Source organism: Geotrypetes seraphini, chromosome 1, assembly GCF_902459505.1.
Source record: "Geotrypetes seraphini chromosome 1, aGeoSer1.1, whole genome shotgun sequence".
Lineage (NCBI taxonomy): Eukaryota > Metazoa > Chordata > Amphibia > Gymnophiona > Dermophiidae > Geotrypetes > Geotrypetes seraphini.
In genome coordinates, this window is record NC_047084.1 from 539709556 (window position 1) to 539729436 (window position 19881).

A 19881-nucleotide genomic window follows, 5' to 3' on the forward strand; every position below is an offset into this window, starting at 1 on the left:
ATCTTATTATTATACAAAATTCCTGCATTCATTTTTTCATATTTATAGCATAAACATAAAGAATTCCATCAAACCTTTCTTAAAACCAGATACATTAATCGCTGTTACCACAATCTCTGTCAACACATTCCAGAGCTTAACTATTCTCTGAGTGAAAAAATATTTCCTCCTATTAGTTTTAAAAGTATTCCCCTGTAACTTCACCGAGTGTGCCCTAGTCTTTGTAATTTTTGACAGAGTAAAGAATCAATCCACTTGTACCTGTTCTACACCACTCAGGATTTTGTAGACTTCAATCATATCTCCCCTCGGCTGTCTTTTTTCCAAGCTGAAAAGCCTTAACCTTTTTAGTCTTTCTTCATACGAGAGGAGTTCCATCCCCTTTAGCATCTTGATTGCCCTTCTTTGAACCTTTTCTAGTTCCGCTATGTCTTTCTTGAGATAAGGCGACCAGAATAGAACACAAGGTATTATAACATTCTTAGCTTTGTTTACCATCCCTTTTTTAAATAATTCCTAGTATTTTGTTTGCTTTTGTGACCGCCACCGCACATTGGGTGGAAGGTTTCAGTGTATTGTCTACAATGACACCCAGATCTTTTTCTTGAGCATTAACCCCCATGATTTAATTATGATTTGGGTTATTCTTCCCAATGTGCATCACTTTGCATTTGTCCACATTAAATTTCACCTGCCATTTGAGTGCCCAGTCTTCCAATTTCCTAAGGTCTGCTGCAATTTTCACAGTCTGCATGCTTTTTAACAACTTTGAACAGTTTAGTGTCATCTGTAAATTTAATCACCTCACTCATAGTTCCAATTTCCTGATCATTTATAAATTAAATAGCACTAGTCCTAGTACACTCCACTAGTCCTACAGCACTCCACTTTTACTGTCCTCCATTGAGAAAAATGGCCATTTAATCCTACCCTATGTTTTCTATCCAATAACCATATCATCTGATGGGCCATTGATGATTACTATGATCGATGTTATAATAGACTGCTTTACATAATTACTTTATGCCTTCATGAATACAATTAGGCTTCTGTTATATAAGCTTTCAAGAAAAATACGTAATTTACAAAAATCAATAAGCTGAAGTAAAACTGTTTCTCAACATTTGATATGTCACTCTTAGCGTTACCCTTTTCCTCCACTGCCAATTCCAGACTTTGTTCCTTTCATCTAGCTGCCCCCTATGCCTGGAATAAATTACCCAAATTTGTCCGTCAACCCCTTCCCTTGTTTAAAAGCAGACTGAAAGCCCACCTTTTTGATATAGCTTTCAGTCCTTAACCCTACTCCTCTGCCCTTCAACCGAGCCTGCTGATTAACCGTTCCCCTTAACTGTATCCATGACATCCTTGTTTGTCTGTCTTGCCTCTTTAGATTGTAAGCTCTTTCGAGCAGGGACTGTTTTCTTACTCTTTGTGACTCTGTGCAGTGCTGCATGCATCTGGTAGCGCTATAGAAATAATTAATAGTAGTGGTATACATGATGAATTATATCAGATAGAATAATAGAGATGTTCACATTTTTAAGTTCGCTTTTCAAAGTTAGTAATGGATCGAGTCCCCAGTATCTTGCAGATTAAATTGTGACTTACTTTCTGGCAGAACCTCTCGGTTCAGAAAGTTAATAGGCTTTTAGAAAGAGATCATTTTAGGTTGTGACCTCTGATTTTTGGAGTAGATGTCCTGCTAATATGTACGAGATATATTGAAAAAAATAAGTTCTATAACAACATTGTACAACGAACTGTGCAAGGCAACACAATGAGGAAATCTTTCTAAAGAAATATAAATTTAAGTGAAGGAAGACCTCATTGTGGGATTATGTAGTCAAATGAACGAGTAAACGCCCAATACTATAATCTATGTGTCGTATCAACCACACATCTCACCATCATAGAGTCTTCCGTGTGAGATACAAATTAGTGCCAAACTAATACAATGAATACAAGTTATTACTCATCATGACAGGGGTTGCCATACAACAGATCGTGAGAAATTAGAAAAATTGGGATAGCTTGAATTATAGCTTTTGATGGAATTCCCTATGTCATATATTTAAAATGGAAAGAGTAATTGCCATGCAGCAGAGGAATTTTAGGAAATTTCAGGATATTTGGGAACTATTAACAAAATATTGTAATGAATGAATATCATTTTCCCCCTTAAATATGCACATCCAAGGTGGGGGGAGAAGGATGTGTGTGTGTGTGTGTGGGGGGGGTATTTTGGTTTTCTTATGAGTGCAAATAATGTGGAGAGGGGAGGGTTATTATATGTCTTATGTTTGATGAAAGTCATTGTATACGGGGGAGGGAGGTTATGGGATCTGAATTAAATTTTAATAGGATATTAAGTGATATATTTAAATATAAATTGCTGTTGCACTTATTGTAAGTTTTAAAAATGAATAAAGAATGTTAAATATATATATATATATACTAGTGTTTAAGCCCGTTATATTAACGGGTGCTGGAGTAGATGTCTGGGTTTTTTTTCTTTGTCTCTTTCTTTCTTCTTGGACTCTGTCTGTCTGTCATTCTTTCTGTCTCTGTCTCCCTGGCCCCCTTCCTATGTCCATAGTGTCCCATCCTATGTCCTTAGAGCCCTCAGTGCCTCCTTCCTATGTCCTTAGTGCCCCTTCCTATGTCCTTAGTGCCCTTAATGCCTCCTATGTCCTTAATGCCCTCAGTGCCCCTTCCTATGTCCTTTGTGGCCCCAGTGCTTCCTTCCCATGTCCTTAGTGCCCCCAGTGCCTCCGTTCTGTGTTTATAGTGCCCCCAGTGCCTCCTTCTAATGTCCTTATTGACCCCAGTGCCTCCATCCTGTGTCTTTAGTGCCCCATTGTCTCCGTCCTGTGTCCTTAGTGCCCCCAGTGCCTCCTTCCATGTCTTTAGTGCCCCCAGTGCCTCTGTCCTGTTTCCTTAGTGCCTTCAGTGCCTCCTATGTCCTTAATGCCCTCAGTACCCCTTCCTATGTCCTTAGTGCCCCCCAGTGTCTGAAGCTAGCCTGCCTGCCTCCCATCCCCCTTTGCAGTATAACCCTTGAGAAGCATGTTTCCATCTCCCCCCCCACCACTACCGCAGCCACTACCGCCGCCGTGCAGCCGGCCCCACTGACCCTCCCATTGCGAGTCGACTGACAGGCCTCCTGGCTCCGGCAGCGTCCACAGCGCTTTGGGTGCGCTGCATAGTGGCCTTCTGCTGCCCTGATTTCCTCTGGCGCGTCTCTGATGATGTCATCATGGACGCGGCAGAGGAAATCGGGGCGGTGGAGGGCCGTGAGGCAGCGGGTTTGGAGTGCTGCAGACGCTGCTGGAGGCGGGAGGTTTGTGGTCGTCTTGCGGTGGGACGGTTGGGTTGGAGGGTCAACGGGGGTTCAGGTGCGGCAGGGGGGTGGGCGATGACGATGAACTGCGTTACGGCAAAACAGAACCCTAGGCGTGCATGCACACTCCTACCTGCAACGGACATACAGATCACGGAACATGCAGGTAGAAGTGCGCATGTGTGCTTAGCGTTTTATTATAGTAGATATATATATAGTTGTTCTATACAAACTCGGCTTTTGTCAACTCTAATATGTACGAGATGACACGAAACAGACTAATCTGATTTGTCAGAAAAGAATGAGGATATCATTGTGGGAATATGGTAGTTTAAGGCCAGCAAGAGTTAAATAAAAGTTTGGGAGTAGATTGATAATTAGAGATGGTAGTATTAGTATAAAGGAGGTACTAGCTAGCAGATTAAGACTGTGGTGAGACATTTATGATTTTCATGTTAAGTTTTGTGAAATGTTAGTTATGCTATAAAATCAATTATTATGCTTATTTTACTTTTAGAAGCATTTCCTTCTGATGGTAGGTGTGTTTAATAAAATGGAATGAATGAATAAAGAATGAAACATTAACTGTGAATTATTTTGTGGATAATAGGACCTTCTGATTGTGGCTCTTTGTATAAAAGAAGCTTTACTGGTATCAGAAAACTTTAGGGTGGTGTTAGGTAAATTTCAAACCCTATTAGGTTCCCACTAGTTTATAAATGTTATTAACCCTTCATACTGCATTAATAAAAAAGAAAAGAAATCTTCCAGTCTTGCAGTAAAACCTGAAAATATGCCACAAGATGGCAGGCTAAAGCAGCCTTTCAGATAAAATGTAAATACTGTATCCACAATTTTCAATTCTTAAAATTCTTTCCAATTGCTGATATTAAGTTCATGCTGTGCTAATGTATTAATTATTTTGTTTATGGAAATAATAATCATATTGTTTGTAAATTGTTACAAGAATATAAAAATAGCCATATTAGCTCAGATCAAGCCCAGCAACGTGTTTTCAACAGCGGCCATCATCCTAAAGCATGTTCTGTAATATGACTGGTATCTCAGTAAAGCAAAACTTTAATCAGTACACAAAAGATTTTAACCTACCTAACTAGTTTAGAAGATGAAAATATAAAATATAAGGGGCTTTTGTTACTGAAATGGATGTTTTTTCTAACTACCATATTTACTATAAACTGAGATTTATGGTCTAAAAACAAAGTCCAAAAATTGGGGTCTCTGTTTATATTTGGATCTCTCTTTTTAACTCTTCAACCCCCACCCATCAGCAGTACAAGTAGCAGCAGTATTTTTCTCCTCCATGCCCTCTCCTCCACCATCATGGTGATGGGAATTTCTTCCTATATCATATGGTGACTGGTATTTCTTTTTCCAGACGTCCCTCCACCTCCATCCTGTGGTGCTGGAATTTCACTTAGGTAACCTCCTCCTCTGGCAGATGCTTAAGAACAAATTTGTGAGCTGGGCTGGTGCGCTGGGCCTTGAGCGTCTATGCATGCTTAAGGCCCAGCATACTCGCCCAGTGCAAAACTTTGTTCATAAGTGTCCGCTGGAGGAGGTTAGGTAAGTGAAATGCCAGCACTGTGTCATAGAGGAAGAAATTATGTTTACTGCAGGGGTTGAAAGGATGTGTGGAAAAAGAAATACTGGTACCAGTTGCTGTGGGATACAGGAAGAAATTCCATTCATCACAGTGGTGGGGGGAGGGAGTATGGAGGAGAGAAATGTTGCTGCCGGAGGAGAGAAACACTTAGATGGAATATCATTCTATGTTTGCAATTTGACCTACATAATGCCTCAAATGCCTCAAACAATTAATTGTTAATAATTCAAATTTGATGTGCATAATATCTTTATCTCCAGCCCTCTTCCAGTCACCATCATTCTCATGTTTTTTCTGCTCCTCCCTCCAATCCCTTCCCTTCACAGCAACCTCTAGTTAGCAAATGAAATGCTGCTGCTGGAGGAGAGAAACATTTGAATGTAAATTCTCCTGTTTTATATTTGAGTTAGGCTTTCCTTCTTTGGGGGAGGGGGACTGCTTTCTTGGTTTATACTTGGATGGGTTTATATTCAAGTATACAGTTATATGGCAATGTGATGGGGTAAATTCGCTATCACCTCAATCACCGCTGAAAGAAAGCTGCTTGGAGCAGCCCTATAGGTTCTTCTCAGCAGGCCAAGCAAAACAAGTTCATTTTCATTTTTAGTCAAGATGGAACAGATCTCACCCCAAGAGAAACAAACTTACATACAAGACCTGGAGCCCAAAAAGACAAGTGAGGGAGAGTTCCTGGCAACAGGACATCCTAAGTGAGACCCTTGGGGGAACGCATGCTGGCACCCACCTAACCCCCCGTAGGCTCAAACCTGAGTGATCAGTGGTGACCAGAAGATACCCAAGTGACTGGAAAAGACCTATGGTAACTGGAAGAGACCTGTGTAATCAGAAGAGACCTGAGTGACTGCTAGTGACTGGAAGAGACCTGAGAGAAAGACCAGAGCCACCTGAGTGACCAGTCAATAATCTGCAAAACAGCAACATAGTGACCGCTCAACAGTTAACTAGATGGCAAAAGGCCATGGTTAGGGCATGGAGAGTGAGAGGATGGGAGACTATTTTCACATGGGAGACCTTTTCCTGCAATCTTCTGAAGTCAAGGGTTATTACAGACTGGTTTCAGTTCAGATGCTCAGATGCTAATTTGTGGCCAATGTAAGTGTGTAAGTTTCGATTCCCTGTTGAACAGACTATTTCCCAAGGACACTGGACACTGGAAGTGTTGAAGGCAGAAGAGCAACAAATCATGTCATGTCAGCAGAGCACTCCATATATGGGCACACTGGCTCCAGGAACCTAAGAACTTATAAGAGATGCCAGGCCCCAAAGATGGGGGCTGATGTACCATGTTCTGATGTACCCATGTGAAGAATGGAAAGTTCGAGAAGAAAGTTCAAGAACACATTCCCCCCAGGGAAGGATAGAGTTGTGGACTAGGGATGGGATAGCTAGGCAGCAGATTTGCACCTTTAGGGACGGCATATGGACAGAGCTGGGGCGGATCTCACAAGACAAAGAAACTTGTGTATATAACCCAGTGATTATATAAGGAGGGCAGAAACCCTAACATAAATACAGAAATTGCTAGCATCTGCATGTATCTTTCTCTCCGTTGTATGGCCATACAGATTACTCTGATTTACTAGTATATTTTTTATATATATTTTCTGATAATACTGACTGTTTTATTCCTGATTTTTTTTTCTAATAAACCGAGTGATTTGTTTTGGCTATACACCGAGAGGGGCATAATCAAAAGAAACATCTAAGTCTGTTTTCGCCTAAGTCGCAAGTTGTCCAAAGTCAGACACAGGTTAAGACATATTTTCGAAAAATACGTCCAAAATATTTTTTTTCCTGAAAATCATCTAACTATATGTCCAGCCGTCTGATCGTCCAAGCTGCTAAATCGTCCATCTTTATACCACATTTTCGTCCAAATATTCGTTAAAGTCAAAAACGCCTAGAATAAGCCCTGTTGGACATGGGAGGGGTTAGCAAAGTGATGGACTGGACACTCAGACATGGCACCTGAATAGTGGGGTACCTTACAGGGCACTGCTATAAACTTCACAAAAAGGGTGCCTCATAAACATCTTGTTACAGCTCCCTTATAGGTCATGGTGAGCCCCCCAAAACACCCCTAAAATGTACTATACCCACCTGTCTACAACCTCAATAGCCCTTATGGCTGCAAGAGCCACTTATATGGCAGTGCAAAAGAGTTTTGGGGTTTTTTGGGGAGTGCACATATTTCACCATAAGCAGTGATGTGGCTTATGGGCCTGGGTCCTCCTCTCCATGGGTCGCTAACCCACCCTCAAGATGACTTAAGCCGCCTCTGTGCAGATCTACTAGGCTTTCCTATGGCAGGCTGCCAGATGCTGATGTTCTGGAGACAGATATTTAAAGTTGTGATTATGATTTTTATGTGGGGGGGGGGTGATCACTGGGGTAGTGTGTGGAGATCTGTACTATGTGTTTGCATTGCTTATCTGGTCATTTTATATACTGTATTTTCACGCATATAACGCGCGCGTTATACACAATTTTACAAACTATGCATAACCATGCGCGTTATACGCGTGAGCGCGTTTTACAACTTTTTTTTTACATAGTTCCCCCACCCCCCGACGTCCGATTCACCCCGCAGGACTGCTCGCACTTACACCCCAAAGGACTGCTCGCACCCCCACAGCCTCCCCCCCCCCCATCATGGAGAAGCTCCTACCGTTGTCCTGCTGCTTCCTCTGCCGGCGGTCCCAGCCCTTCTGTGAGCCCTGCGTCTGCTGCTTCCTCTTCCGGCGGTCCCGGCCCTTCTGTGAGCCCTGCGCCTGCACTGCTTCCTCTTCCGGTGGTCCCGCCCTTTTTCTGATGTCAGAGAAAGGGCGGGACCGCCGGAAGAGGAAGCAGCGCAGGCGCAGGGCTCAAAGAAGGGTCGGGACCGCCGGAAGAGGAAGAGCAGACACAGGGCTCACAGAAGGGCCAGGACCGCCGGAAGAGGAAGCAGCAGACGCAGGGCTCACAGAAGGGCCGGGACCGCCGGCAGAGGAAGCAGCAGGACAACGGTAGGAGCTTCTCCATGATGGGGGGGTGGGGAGGCTGTGGAGGTGCGAGCGGTCCTTCGGGGTGGGGGTGCGAGCGGTCCTGCGGGGGGGGGGTGAATCAGACGTCGGGGGGGCTTCAGGCTTTCAGAGTGGGGACAGGACTTCAAGGGGGAGAGGAGAGTCGGGGCGGGCGAAAGAAGAGTCGGGGTGGCCAGAGGAGAGTCGGGGCGGGCGAAAGGAGAGTCGGGCGGCAACGGGAGAGTCGAGGCGGCATGCGCGGTATACGGGTGTGCGCAGTATATAAAAATTTCTTTACATAAATTTGTGTTCCCCGCGCGCTATACCCGTGTGCGCGTTTTACAGGAGTGCGTGGTATATGAGTGAAAATACGGTAGTTTTTTGTGACTTAGACCATGTTTTAAATGGTCTAAGTCACAACGTCCAAGTTCCGTCTAGGCCAGGGGTAGGCAATTCTGGTCCTCAAGAGCCGGAGCCAGGTCAGGTTTTCAGGATATCCACAATAAATATGCATGAGATAGATTTGCATCTCAAGGAGGTAGTGCATATAAATCCATCTCATTCATATTAATTCTGGATATCCTGAAAACCTGACCTGGCTCCGGCTCTCGAGGACCGGAATTGCCTATCCCTGGTCTAGGCTGTGTTGTAAAAGTTTCAATTATACATTCAGTATGACTAAATCTAGCACGGCCCACGTCCTGCCCAAATCCTGCCCTCGACACTCCTCCTGAAACACCCCATTTAGCTCTGGTCATTCAGCGGCACTGGGAAGGCCTAGGTCATTTGTAAACATGTCCAAAATCTGTTTCAATTATCGGCACTTGGATGTCTTTCGTTTATGATCGTCCAAGTACCGACTTAGGCCAGTTTTTGGACATTTTTCTCTTTCAATTATGAGCTCCTGAGTGTCCGTGTAGTCATTCCCTTAGAGGGAATCCAACGAGGTAAAGTCTCTTCAGTTATTCACTATCAACTCCATTCTGATAACAGTCCGCATCTCCTTAACTACCGTTACTTGACTCCCTATCCCTGTTACTGAGGTTTGCAGATGGTACAAACAATTCATTTAAACAAAATGGCCTGCTACCCTGGGTAGCACTGCAGTAAAGTTCAGTAGAGGTTTCACTTACAGTTCAAAGGCATGCTATATAGACTAGGGGGTTCTGAGATTTAAATAAAGAGTAACAGGTAGGAGTTCTCCACCAGCCAGAAGGTTGAACATACTTATGGTATATATGTAGTACTCCACTAGGATGCCACAGCAAACTATAGAAGGAAAAGAATCCTTCCTCCAAACAGGATGGGTCTTCAACTGTGGGTCCTATCCTCTGCTTCCCAGGATCTGCTTTCTAGCTTCCTTCCCAGTCAAGGTGAATGAGCACGTTCAAAACTGGACATCAGCATAAACATTATAAATCTCTAAATTAGTTTGCAAAAGTCTATAATTTAATGTCAGAATTGGATTCTTATTCCTACAAGCTGAAATCCAGCCACTTGAATTGTCCACAATTACTGTATATGCAAATGAAGTTCTGAAAACCTTCAGTCCTTTCTTTTGTATCCAGACTTATTTGGGCACTGCCTTAGAACAGTGTTTCTCAACCTGTGGTATGCGTACCCCAGGGGGTACACAGGCCACCTGTTGGGGATACATGGACTGGCTGCCGCCTGGGATCTCTCCTTGCCTGCCCCCTCACTGAAGCCACCACCGCTGCTGCCGCTGATTTCTCCCTGCCTCCCTGCCCCACCCCCGAAGCTGCCACGCTCCATTCCCCCCCTCCCTCACTGATCCTGCCACATTCCATTCCCCTGCCACCGCCGATGCAGCAACAGAGATGGGCCAGGTGCATGCAGCGACTGCACAAGCGGCCAGCCCACAAGCCTTCCCCCCTCCCCTCAACATCAATTTTGGCGTCGGAGAGAAGGTTCCGGGCCAGCCAGGCAGTTCTGCACATTAACTCACAAGGTGATTTACCAGAACATATGCAGACTTATTTTCAATGTGGTACACTGTCTTAGAAACCAGCTGTTACCTTTCCATTGGTTAGGCATTTCAAGTTTAGGAAGCAGTTCATTTCATCTTTGTCATATCAGGCTGCCTTATGGAATACATTACCATTGTCATTTAGATCTGTTAAAGACCATTACCAGTTTAGGAATTAGTTGAAGACTTTTTTATTTGCTGAATTTATAGCTTGAAGTTAATGAGGTGTGTATTCTTAGTTTATGTTTATTACTTTGTGATGTCCCAGAGGATGCTCTAGTTTTCCGTTTGTTACGCACATTGAACTATGTAGATACATGCGACCTAGAAAACTCAGATGTGATGTAATGTAATGTGGCCATTGCCAGAGACAGAATGCTGGGCTTGATGGATCTTGTTCTGACTTAACATGGCTTTTCTTTTGTTCTAATGAAGGCAATGATCAGGTGTGTAATCTAACTATTTGAATGTGTGTATGAATTTATGGAAAGTGTTTGTTAGTGTGTTTTGCTTTTGACAAAAAATATTTAATTACTTATATCCCACATTATCCAGGGAATTAAATGGGGTTACAAAGTAACTTGCATTATATTGAAACCATAAAAATATAACTATCTGGTTTGTGTTCAAATGAAATACCAATCTTGATCTCTAAACGTGCTGCTGTAGAAATATTATTGGGACCACCATTCACATAGAACACAAATGTGACCAATAAATGAAAAAAAAAACAAATGAACACCAAAAGTGGAGAAAACCAGACCTCAATAACATGGCTTCCATACTCACAAGTTGTCAAATGGAGCCTGTATCATCATGGGTCTGTAAACAAACTTCACATAACAGAAAATAACTCTCAGTCTTTATCTTCTTACTTTCCAACATACATTCTCAATGGGAGTCCACAGTAATAAAATTCCTAAATTTTGACAGCTACTCAAGTAGATTGCTTGAAACTGCCACAGTGGCTATATTATCAATAATCATTTCACAAGGGATATTACAAATGGATATCAGAAAAACCACTTATCTCAGTCTTTTCAAATCTATCAGATTTCAATCTTCAAGACCAGAACCTCTTCTCCATATAAACTTCTCCCAATCTTCGAATGAATCATCCCCCAGCTCCTATCAGTATACTTGTACAGTGTCTTATATGTGGCTTTTATCTTTCAGTGATCTATCCCTTGCTTCTTATACTTTGTCATAAAGCTATGAATCAATCTAAAATAACCTATTTCAATGCAAATCAATGCTGGAATTTCTGGTGCATATACCCAGAAAACTAGCACTTGTTCTTTGGATGGTACAAAATCAATTTCAAAAGAAATCTAGACAATTTGAATAGTTTCTACAGCTGAAATTTTATTCAGTAGTATAAGACCATACAAAATTGCAAAGGACTTGATGTGGAAAAAAGAAGCTGGTCAACAGTACCATAGGTTGGTAAGAATGTTTGACATGTATATTACATTTGGGGGTGTAGTTATCAGTGTGAGCTACCATTACGATATATTATTTTACCACTAATGCATGCTATTTTAACACAAGTCCCATTTTATGCAATGAGACCTAGTTACTAATAACAGTAAAATATCACACCTTAATGGTGGCTCACATTGATAATTTCCCTCTCTCTCCCTTAGTATCATGTCAGTTTTAGGTCATTGGTAACTTATATTTGGTAGTGCTTAGTGGGCCACTTCTGGTAAGCAGAACTGGGGATGCAGGATGAACCAAATGCCCTAAGGCAGCACCCAATGCCAATGTTCATCAGACCTCAGCAAAGGTATTGGTTCATATCGACAGCACGACGGGGCCATGGAAGTCAGAATCTGCTAAGGAGTGTTTAAAAACCTATCTGCTGAATCAGCTAGTCCTGAAAATGGATGGTGCTGGAGTGTTGGTCCCATACCTGGTTGTTTCCAGCCAGCGGAGCCACAGGCATTAAGTGGGCATGGAAGCCCAGGATGAGGACTTGGGTGGAACTGCTGTAGGTCTGTATCTTGGTGGTGGTAGCAAATATTCAATCCGGAACTTTGTAAACTAAAATGTTTCCATGTGAACAGCATTGAATAAGGGGTCAGTTGGTCCTAAGGGATAAGCAAGCACTATTCAAATGAATAGTTTTATTTATTAAATTTTCTATACTATTCTCCCAGGAGTGCTCAGAACGGTTTACAGGAGTTTATACAGGTACACAAGCATTTTTCCCTGTTTGACCCGGTACCTGGGGCAATGGGGGGACAGGGGGGATTAGGTGACTTGCCCAGGGTCAAAAAGAGCAGCATGGGTTTGAACCCACAATCCCTGGTTGCTGAGACTATAGCTTTAACCACTGCGCCACACTCTCCCCCAAAAGGGAGTCGGGTTCAGATCCCTGAATTTGGAGTGGCAGAGAAACAAGCTGGCAAAATCCCTTTTGAGCGTTCTCTTTGAGAAGGGCAGAATATCTTGGAATGGGTTTGCCCCAAGAACTAATCTTCGCAAAGAGTAAATTTGACCATGTCTCCCCACTCCTGTCCAAACTTCACTGGCTTCTAGTAGTCTCTAGGGCCCACTTTAAATGCGCTTGCCTAACCTTCAAGATCCTACATGGCATCCTTCCTCCCCTTTTCCCACTATCTTGGAATTCCTCGAATCCCAACATCACCAGAGCCACCCAACAATTCAAACTATCCTTCCCCTCATTAAAAGACATATCCCATCCAGGAAAACTAGGTTCATCCCTCTCCTTCAGATGCACTGAGCTCTGGAATAACTTTTCTGCCCCACTTCAGAATCTGGGCATCCTCCAACTTTTTCGAAAACATCTGAAAACCATGGCTATTCTCAAAAATGTAATATATCCTCCTCCTTGCTATACTAAGTGCCTCTAAACTTTCTCTTCACTGTCCTGTTACCCTCATTGGAGTTCCTTTTCTACACCATTTCCTGTAAACCGTGCCGAGCTCTATGATTGTGGAGATGATGCGGTATACAAACTTAAGGTTTAGTTTAGTTTAGTTTAGCCTTGGAAGTCATGGCGGTTCCAACAGCATCCTGTGAGCTCTTGCTTGTCCTTGAAAATTGGGGGACAGGGTGGCATAGTTATCAAAGTGGGCTACTTTTAAGGCATGTTATTTTACCACTAACTAGTGCTATTTTAGCCCAGTTTCCATTTTATGCAATGAGATCTAGTTACTAATAACTGAAGTTATAAGTAAATAACACATCTTAATGGTAGCTCACGTTCTACTTTTCTTTTACTGAGTATGTTTTTCATGGTTGCTGAAGCAATTGGTGCAACTAAAGAGCATTTTTAAGAGTTCTTTGTGTGTTCGGATACCATAGCTGTTTTCTAATTTTCCATTTGCTCAAATAAATTCACTTAAGTAATATAGAAATCATGGCAATATAAACACAGTTTATCATTATTTGTTCTGAGAAATATAAACTTGTAAATTGAATTTAACTGTAAAATATAGAGAGCAAGGAAGCAAGAAATAGAAAACAAATTCATTTATCTCTTGGTAAAATTCCAGTTAGCTTAAATAGATTGTCTAGTCTAGTAGAATTTGATGGAGTCTGGGATAATTTTCTAATCTCTTTATGTAAATTTTCCTCTACAGTAAAGAAGTTTTGCAAGCAGGAAAACGCTCTGTTTCACACCAAGATTTCACGATGCGTTCAGATATGGACTTGAAAAGGGTTATAAAGAATCAGGTACTGTAAGACTAACCTAAGAAATAAGTTAATTTTTTAAAATTGCTAGTAGGTAGATGACATTTGTATTATATTATACAAATTATAATTGTGTCCTAAACTAGTATATTTCAAAACATAATTTGGAGATCAATGGAACCATGTTCATGTCTGGAGACAGCATTTTCAAAATTATTTCTTCATTAAAATTTGATATACCAGGAAAGAGACTTGAGAGTTCTGATTGACAATTCGATGAAGCCTTTTGTGCAATGCGCGGTGGCAGCAAAAAGGGCGAACAGAATGCTAGGAATGATTAAGAAGGGGATCACGAACAGATCGGAGAAGGTTATCATGCCGCTGTACCGGGCCATGGTGTGCCCTCACCTGGAGTACTACGTCCAGCACTGGTCGCCATACATGAAGAAGGACACAGTACTACTCGAAAGGGTCCAGAGAAGAGTGACTAAGATAGTTAAGCGGCTGGAGGAGTTGCCATACAATGAGAGACTGGAGAAACTGGGCCTCTTCTCCCTTGAAAAGAGGAGACTGAGAGGGGACATGATTGAAACATTCAAAATATTGAAGGGAATAGACTTAGCAGATAAAGACAGATTGTTCACCCTCTCCAAAGTAGGAAAAACGAGAGGGCACGCTCTAAAGTTGAAAGGGGATAGATTCCGTACAAATGTAAGGAAGTTCTTCTTCACCCAGAGAGTGGTAGAAAGCTGGAAAGCTCTTCTGGAGTCTGTTATAGGGGAAAATACCCTCCAGGGATTCAAGACAAAGTTGGAAAGTTCCTGTTAAACAAACGTACGCAGATGAGGCTGGACTCATTTAGAGCACTGGTCTTTGATCTGGGGGCCGCCGCGTGAGCGGATTGCTGGGTACGATGGACCACTGGTCTGACCCAGCAGCGGAAATTCTTATGTTCTTATACAAGCCGGTTTACTTAAAATTAATAACAAGATAGCCAACTCTAAAAGGGGTTGGGCAACTTGGAACACTAGCTAAAATAATGTGTGTGTACGCAAATGAACTTGATAAATGAATTGGCATACAGCATCATAATCTTAAAATGCACAAGATGAAGGATGGCAGTGTATAAAGGAATAAACTTAATGCAAATAGCAAATGTATAGGTAGATGTTCATACAAAATAGTGACATGAGTCAAGCCACGTCGAACTATGCTAATGGCAGACACAGGAAAGGGACACGAACTATCAATAAATTCTTTGATTTTGTTATAGGTGTCATTGACTCATGTTGAAATGGCACGACAAGCCCATGTACCATGTAAATTTTGATTGCTTGGGGGTTTTTTTCACAATAGAAAAGAATCTTTGAGTATCCATGTAACCTGATTGTCCATAGAAAGGCAACTGTTCACCTCTACACCTAAGATCCTGGATGAGAACTCTGTTTGAATTTCTATGTTCCCCCCCCCAAATGGCATTCCACAAAAACTTAGGGCTCCTTTTACGAAGGTGCGCTAGCGTTTTTAGCACACACACCGGATTAGTGCACGCTATAGTGTGCGCTAGCCCAAAAACTACCGCCTGCTTAAGAGGCGGCAGTAGCGGCTAGCGTGCGTGGCGCGCAATTCCGCGTGTTAGGTCCCTAACGCACCTTCGTAAAAGGAGCCCTTAGTCTTTGTTTAGTTTTAGTTTATCCAAGATTCAATGAATTGTAATCAGCCTAAAAGCTTATTCCTTAGATCCTTACTATTATTTATTAACAGAAAAAAGACTGTAATACTGTCTGCCTAGATAGATGTACATTAATTTTGTCTAAAGTAACCCCTAAAGACTGTATCAAAATATTAAATACTATCGGTGAAAGCAGAGAGCCCTGCAAGCATCGCCCATCGGTGTGTTCCAACTGGAATTAGTATTTTCCTTTGTCAATATGGTATTATAGCACTTCACTGTAGTCTGCCACAACAAGTAAGTTTCTAAGACTTAATCACATATTACTAAATTACTACTATGATGATTTAGAAGCAGCTAGATGTGTTATATCTCCCTTTGCTATTTTCAGAAAATTAAATGATTTTATTTTTTGTTAAACAGTGGGAAAAGGAGTTGCAGGTCTTAATTAAGGAAGAAGATGACATGTCAAACAAAAGCCTTCAGAAAAATCAAACACAAGAAACATATTTCAGAGAAATCATGAGGAAAAGAGAAGAGAAACTGAAGAAAGAAGACAAAACTCTTTGAACTCCTTGCCATAGGTAAAAAAAAACAAACCCAGAACAATACTATATAATGAAATCATCACAGGGGGACACTGTCAGCAAACTCTCAGTATCTCAACTAATTCATTTATTTTAAATGAATTAGAAGTATCAAATATTATGCAAATTGATGTTAGTGAAATAGTTTGTTCGCATAAAGACAAAATGAAATGCAGTGCCCACATTCCTGACTTTTCTGTTATTTGCCAAAATAGCCTATCACTTCATAGATACTTAAGGGGTAATTTAAGGGGCAATTTCAATACAGCATTCACAGGTATAAAGTCTTTAGATAAATTTGCCCCAGCAAAACTATTCACACATATGCACACTTGCTAGCGAGTTAAGTTTTCCAGGGACAATGTATGCACACATGGCCAGATTTAAAAAATAGTGTCCAAAGACGTCGTTAAAATCTGCGTTAAGGTAGTATTCTGTGAAAGGTATTTTGTACAAAGCATGCTTCTTGCACCTAACTTTGGGCATGAGCATTAATGCCTGCTATAAGCCTTGATAAATGTTCACACCCAATGATGGCAGTTAGACACGCAAATGCTGGTATTCTTTAACATCCGGGGTAATTTCTGGGATTGCCACCGGCATGTCCATACCCCCTTTTGAGATGTACACTATAGAATTTAGGCACACATGTTACAGAATAGGGCATAGGGAGATCCACACATAACTCCTAATTATTGCCAATTAGCTTTTTAAGTCCATTCATTAACATCTAATTAATTAATTAGTTTGCACATTGATCTGTGTTTCACACTCAGATTTTGGTGACCTATAAGAGTCTGGAGGATAATTTTGAAAATTAAAAGTATAGGTATATTTATGTGTCTAGACTCTAGAGGCTCTGTATGCATATGTTTACCCACACATAGGACAGGCAATTTGTAAAAGCACATGTCAGTGTATAATGTACTATTTTATATAGGAAAATAGCTGTAAAATAATTATTTATAACAGGCTGTATCAAATAGAAGTTATACCAGTGTTCAAAAGGAAAGCACAGGCATATATTTAAACCTGCTGTTTGGTATGTACAATTTCCTTTATTTCACATGCATACATACAAATTTTAGACTATATGCATGGAAACATTAAGGGCTTCTTTTACGAAGCTGCGGTAGTGGTTTTAGCACACGCTGCTTTTAGCGCGCGCTAAACACTCGCTACACGGCTAGAACTAACGCCTGCTCAATGCTGGCAGTAGCGTCTACCGCGGCCGGCAGTTTAGCGCACGCTATTACGCGTGTGAAACCGCTGATGCGGCTTCGTAAAAGGAGCCCTAAACCTTTCCTACCTCATCCTTAGGAATACTTCCATTTAGTTTGGGTAAATCTATGAATATAGGGGCTGATTCTATAAACAGTGCCTAAATCAACTGGTGCCTAAAAAAAGGCGCTGGCCTTGTGTCGATCACACTTAAGTGCCGTTTACAGAATCACAGCTAGCGACACCTATGCAAAAACTTAGGTGCCTGAAATATAAGGGTTTTAAAGGCTTACATTTCAGATGCCTAAGTTTTTGGAGAATTGCGCTTAGCAGCGCATAAGTCATGCTCCGCCAATAGAAACGCCCACTTGCCCAAGCAATAGGTGCCAATCTTTTATAGAATCAGATAGATGCCTATCGCACAATTAATTTTTATTTTTAACTAATTATTGAGGCTTTTAAGGGTATTTTGCCAATTAAGTTAGGTGCCCTTGATAGAATCAGCTCCATAGAGCCTATTTCTGCATGTAAGACAGTTTTACCTGCAGAATTGCCTTTTAAAATTATCCCTTAAATTTATTTTATATTTGTATTTTGCTATTTTCTCTGTTTTCAAATAAGTTGTAACTTTTTGTGCTTAGAATATGCTTTTTGCGTGTTTAGAGATGTAAATAAGAGTAGAATGTCCCACTATTCTTTTTATTCTCAATAGTGAAACACATTTTATCATTTCTAAATGTAATTGTTTGAATTTAACTAAAGATTAAATATTAATTTCTAGGAAAAACATTAAAATGTGTTTTTGAATTAACAAGGATATAGCTCAGCTCTAGTGTATTAGATAAAATATAAACAAAAACAAGATAAAAAGAGAGTCTTAAATTGCAAATAATTAGCTAATGAAAGCAGAGTTTCTCAGTTGGCATTATACCTATATATTCCTTGTAAATTGTTTGAAATTGTTTTATTCTCTGTGTTGAAGGGTATTATACCATAATAACAATGTATTAAAAAAACAGATTTAAACAATGTCTCTTTTTTCAAATAAATTGAAAGTGAAAACCCCCCCAACATTATTGTTTGTATATGAACTCTTACTATTTTAACCGGTTATTCAACACCTGGTAAAATTTTCTTCACAGATCTATGATGTTACTGTTACCACACAATATTCTCAAAGAAAACAAACTTACCTTACCACATGAATGAGATTTTCTGTTTTCTATTATCCCACTGTGGTTCCTTCAAAAGCTACCTCCCTCTGCAGGTCACCAGTGAAGAAATTTTGTTTATGGAAGTCATTCTAAGCTTGCCCATTTCTAATCAGTACCATAATTTCCAATTATTCTGAAAATGTCCCGATATAAACTGTATAATTCTCACCCGAATCTGGACCATTGAAGAATGACAGCAACCGTGGAGTATAGTTATGGCTAGTTTCTCTTTACCAGCTTTGTCTGCTGTTATCTTACTTTTTGCACCCTTTGTCTTTGATATTCCTTCTTGCTTGTGCTGTGATGCTGAACACTGCACTTAGGAACTACAATTGGTGACAATTTTTCACAACCTAGTACCTATCAACTTAGGGGCACTTGTAAACTAGGCACTGTTGATTGGCTCAATGTGTTTCTGACTAAAGGGCTCCTGTTCCTATGTCAGAGATTGTCATCTTCAGATCTCGATTGGTCACTTTTTATTCTTGCATAGTCAATGACACCTTCAGAGAAGAAGGTGGAAAATTCTGTCAAATTGTTTGTTTATATATGAAGTTAGGATGCCAATCATCACCAATCGCCAATTTCAATTTAAAATCACTTATCGTATTTCTAAATACCTTGGAGGCATATTTATTAAAGTAAATATGTGACCAGAAGTTCGAAGCTTTTGTTGTTAACCACTTCGAACTTCTGGTATAGCGGTATATAAGAAATAAATTATTATTATTATTTCTGGAAAAAGGTGATCAAAGTCACCAGAAACCAAAAGTAAGCTTTCAATGAAGTTGGTTAGAGCAAACAATTTATAATACAACAGTCCAAATCCCTTTTATCTGGAAAAAAAAAAAAAATTTAAGAAATCCAAACGTTACTTTTTCAGACAGCTTATGGACCCATGACATGAAAAATAGGCCATTTTCAACATTTTCAGTTTGCTACCGTAGTTACCCTTTCCCAGAGATGGTCACATATATGCCAAAATAATCCCTCTTATAAAATTATCCCACATTTTAAAGAAATGCATTTGATGTACGCATGTTCTGGGATAGCCATAACATATACACTTAGGCCCAGATTCAGTATATGGTGCCCGTTCTCAGAAACCTCCTATGCGGCTTTTGAGAATTGCACACTGGTGCCCTATACAGAATTGCCCTAAGCTGCTTAACCACCAGGAGAGATGCCCAGTCCCTCCTGCTGGGACCCCTGAAGCCGGCATCCCACCCCCCGCCGAATGTCCATGGCAGGAGGAGTGCCCAATTCCTCTTGCTGCCACAATGCTGCCACATCCCCCGGTAGGAGGTATGCCCAGTCCGTCCTGCCAGACACCCCTCACCCCCATAATGACCGCAGCAGGATGAATGCCCAGTCCCTCCTGCTCGACACCCCCCCCCCCCGTGAATGTAGGCCACTGACCCCCCCAGTCTAGCCAGAACCCCCCCACCTATCCCAGATCAGACAACCCCCCCAATCCACTTGAACCCCTCTATCTTTAGTAGTTGGCTCAGTGGTTAAAGGAACTGCTTCAATCTTCTATGGGT

The 19881-nt window shown here is 41.1% G+C and overlaps 1 protein-coding gene across 5 annotated transcripts in view; it reads left to right on the plus strand.

The window, feature by feature from the left end:
- The window catches only part of TMEM232 (transmembrane protein 232), a 179989-nt gene extending 161804 nt beyond the window's left edge, over positions 1 to 18185 (plus strand). For all 5 annotated transcript variants that reach the window (XM_033929134.1, XM_033929133.1, XM_033929135.1 and 2 more), the window contains 2 exons: positions 13592 to 13685; positions 15739 to 18185. In XM_033929134.1, coding sequence (XP_033785025.1) covers positions 13592 to 13685; positions 15739 to 15885 — 241 coding nt within the window. In that variant the 3' untranslated portion in view covers positions 15886 to 18185. The remainder of the gene's footprint in view (positions 1 to 13591; positions 13686 to 15738) is intronic.
- Positions 18186 to 19881: the final 1696 nt, after the last annotated feature.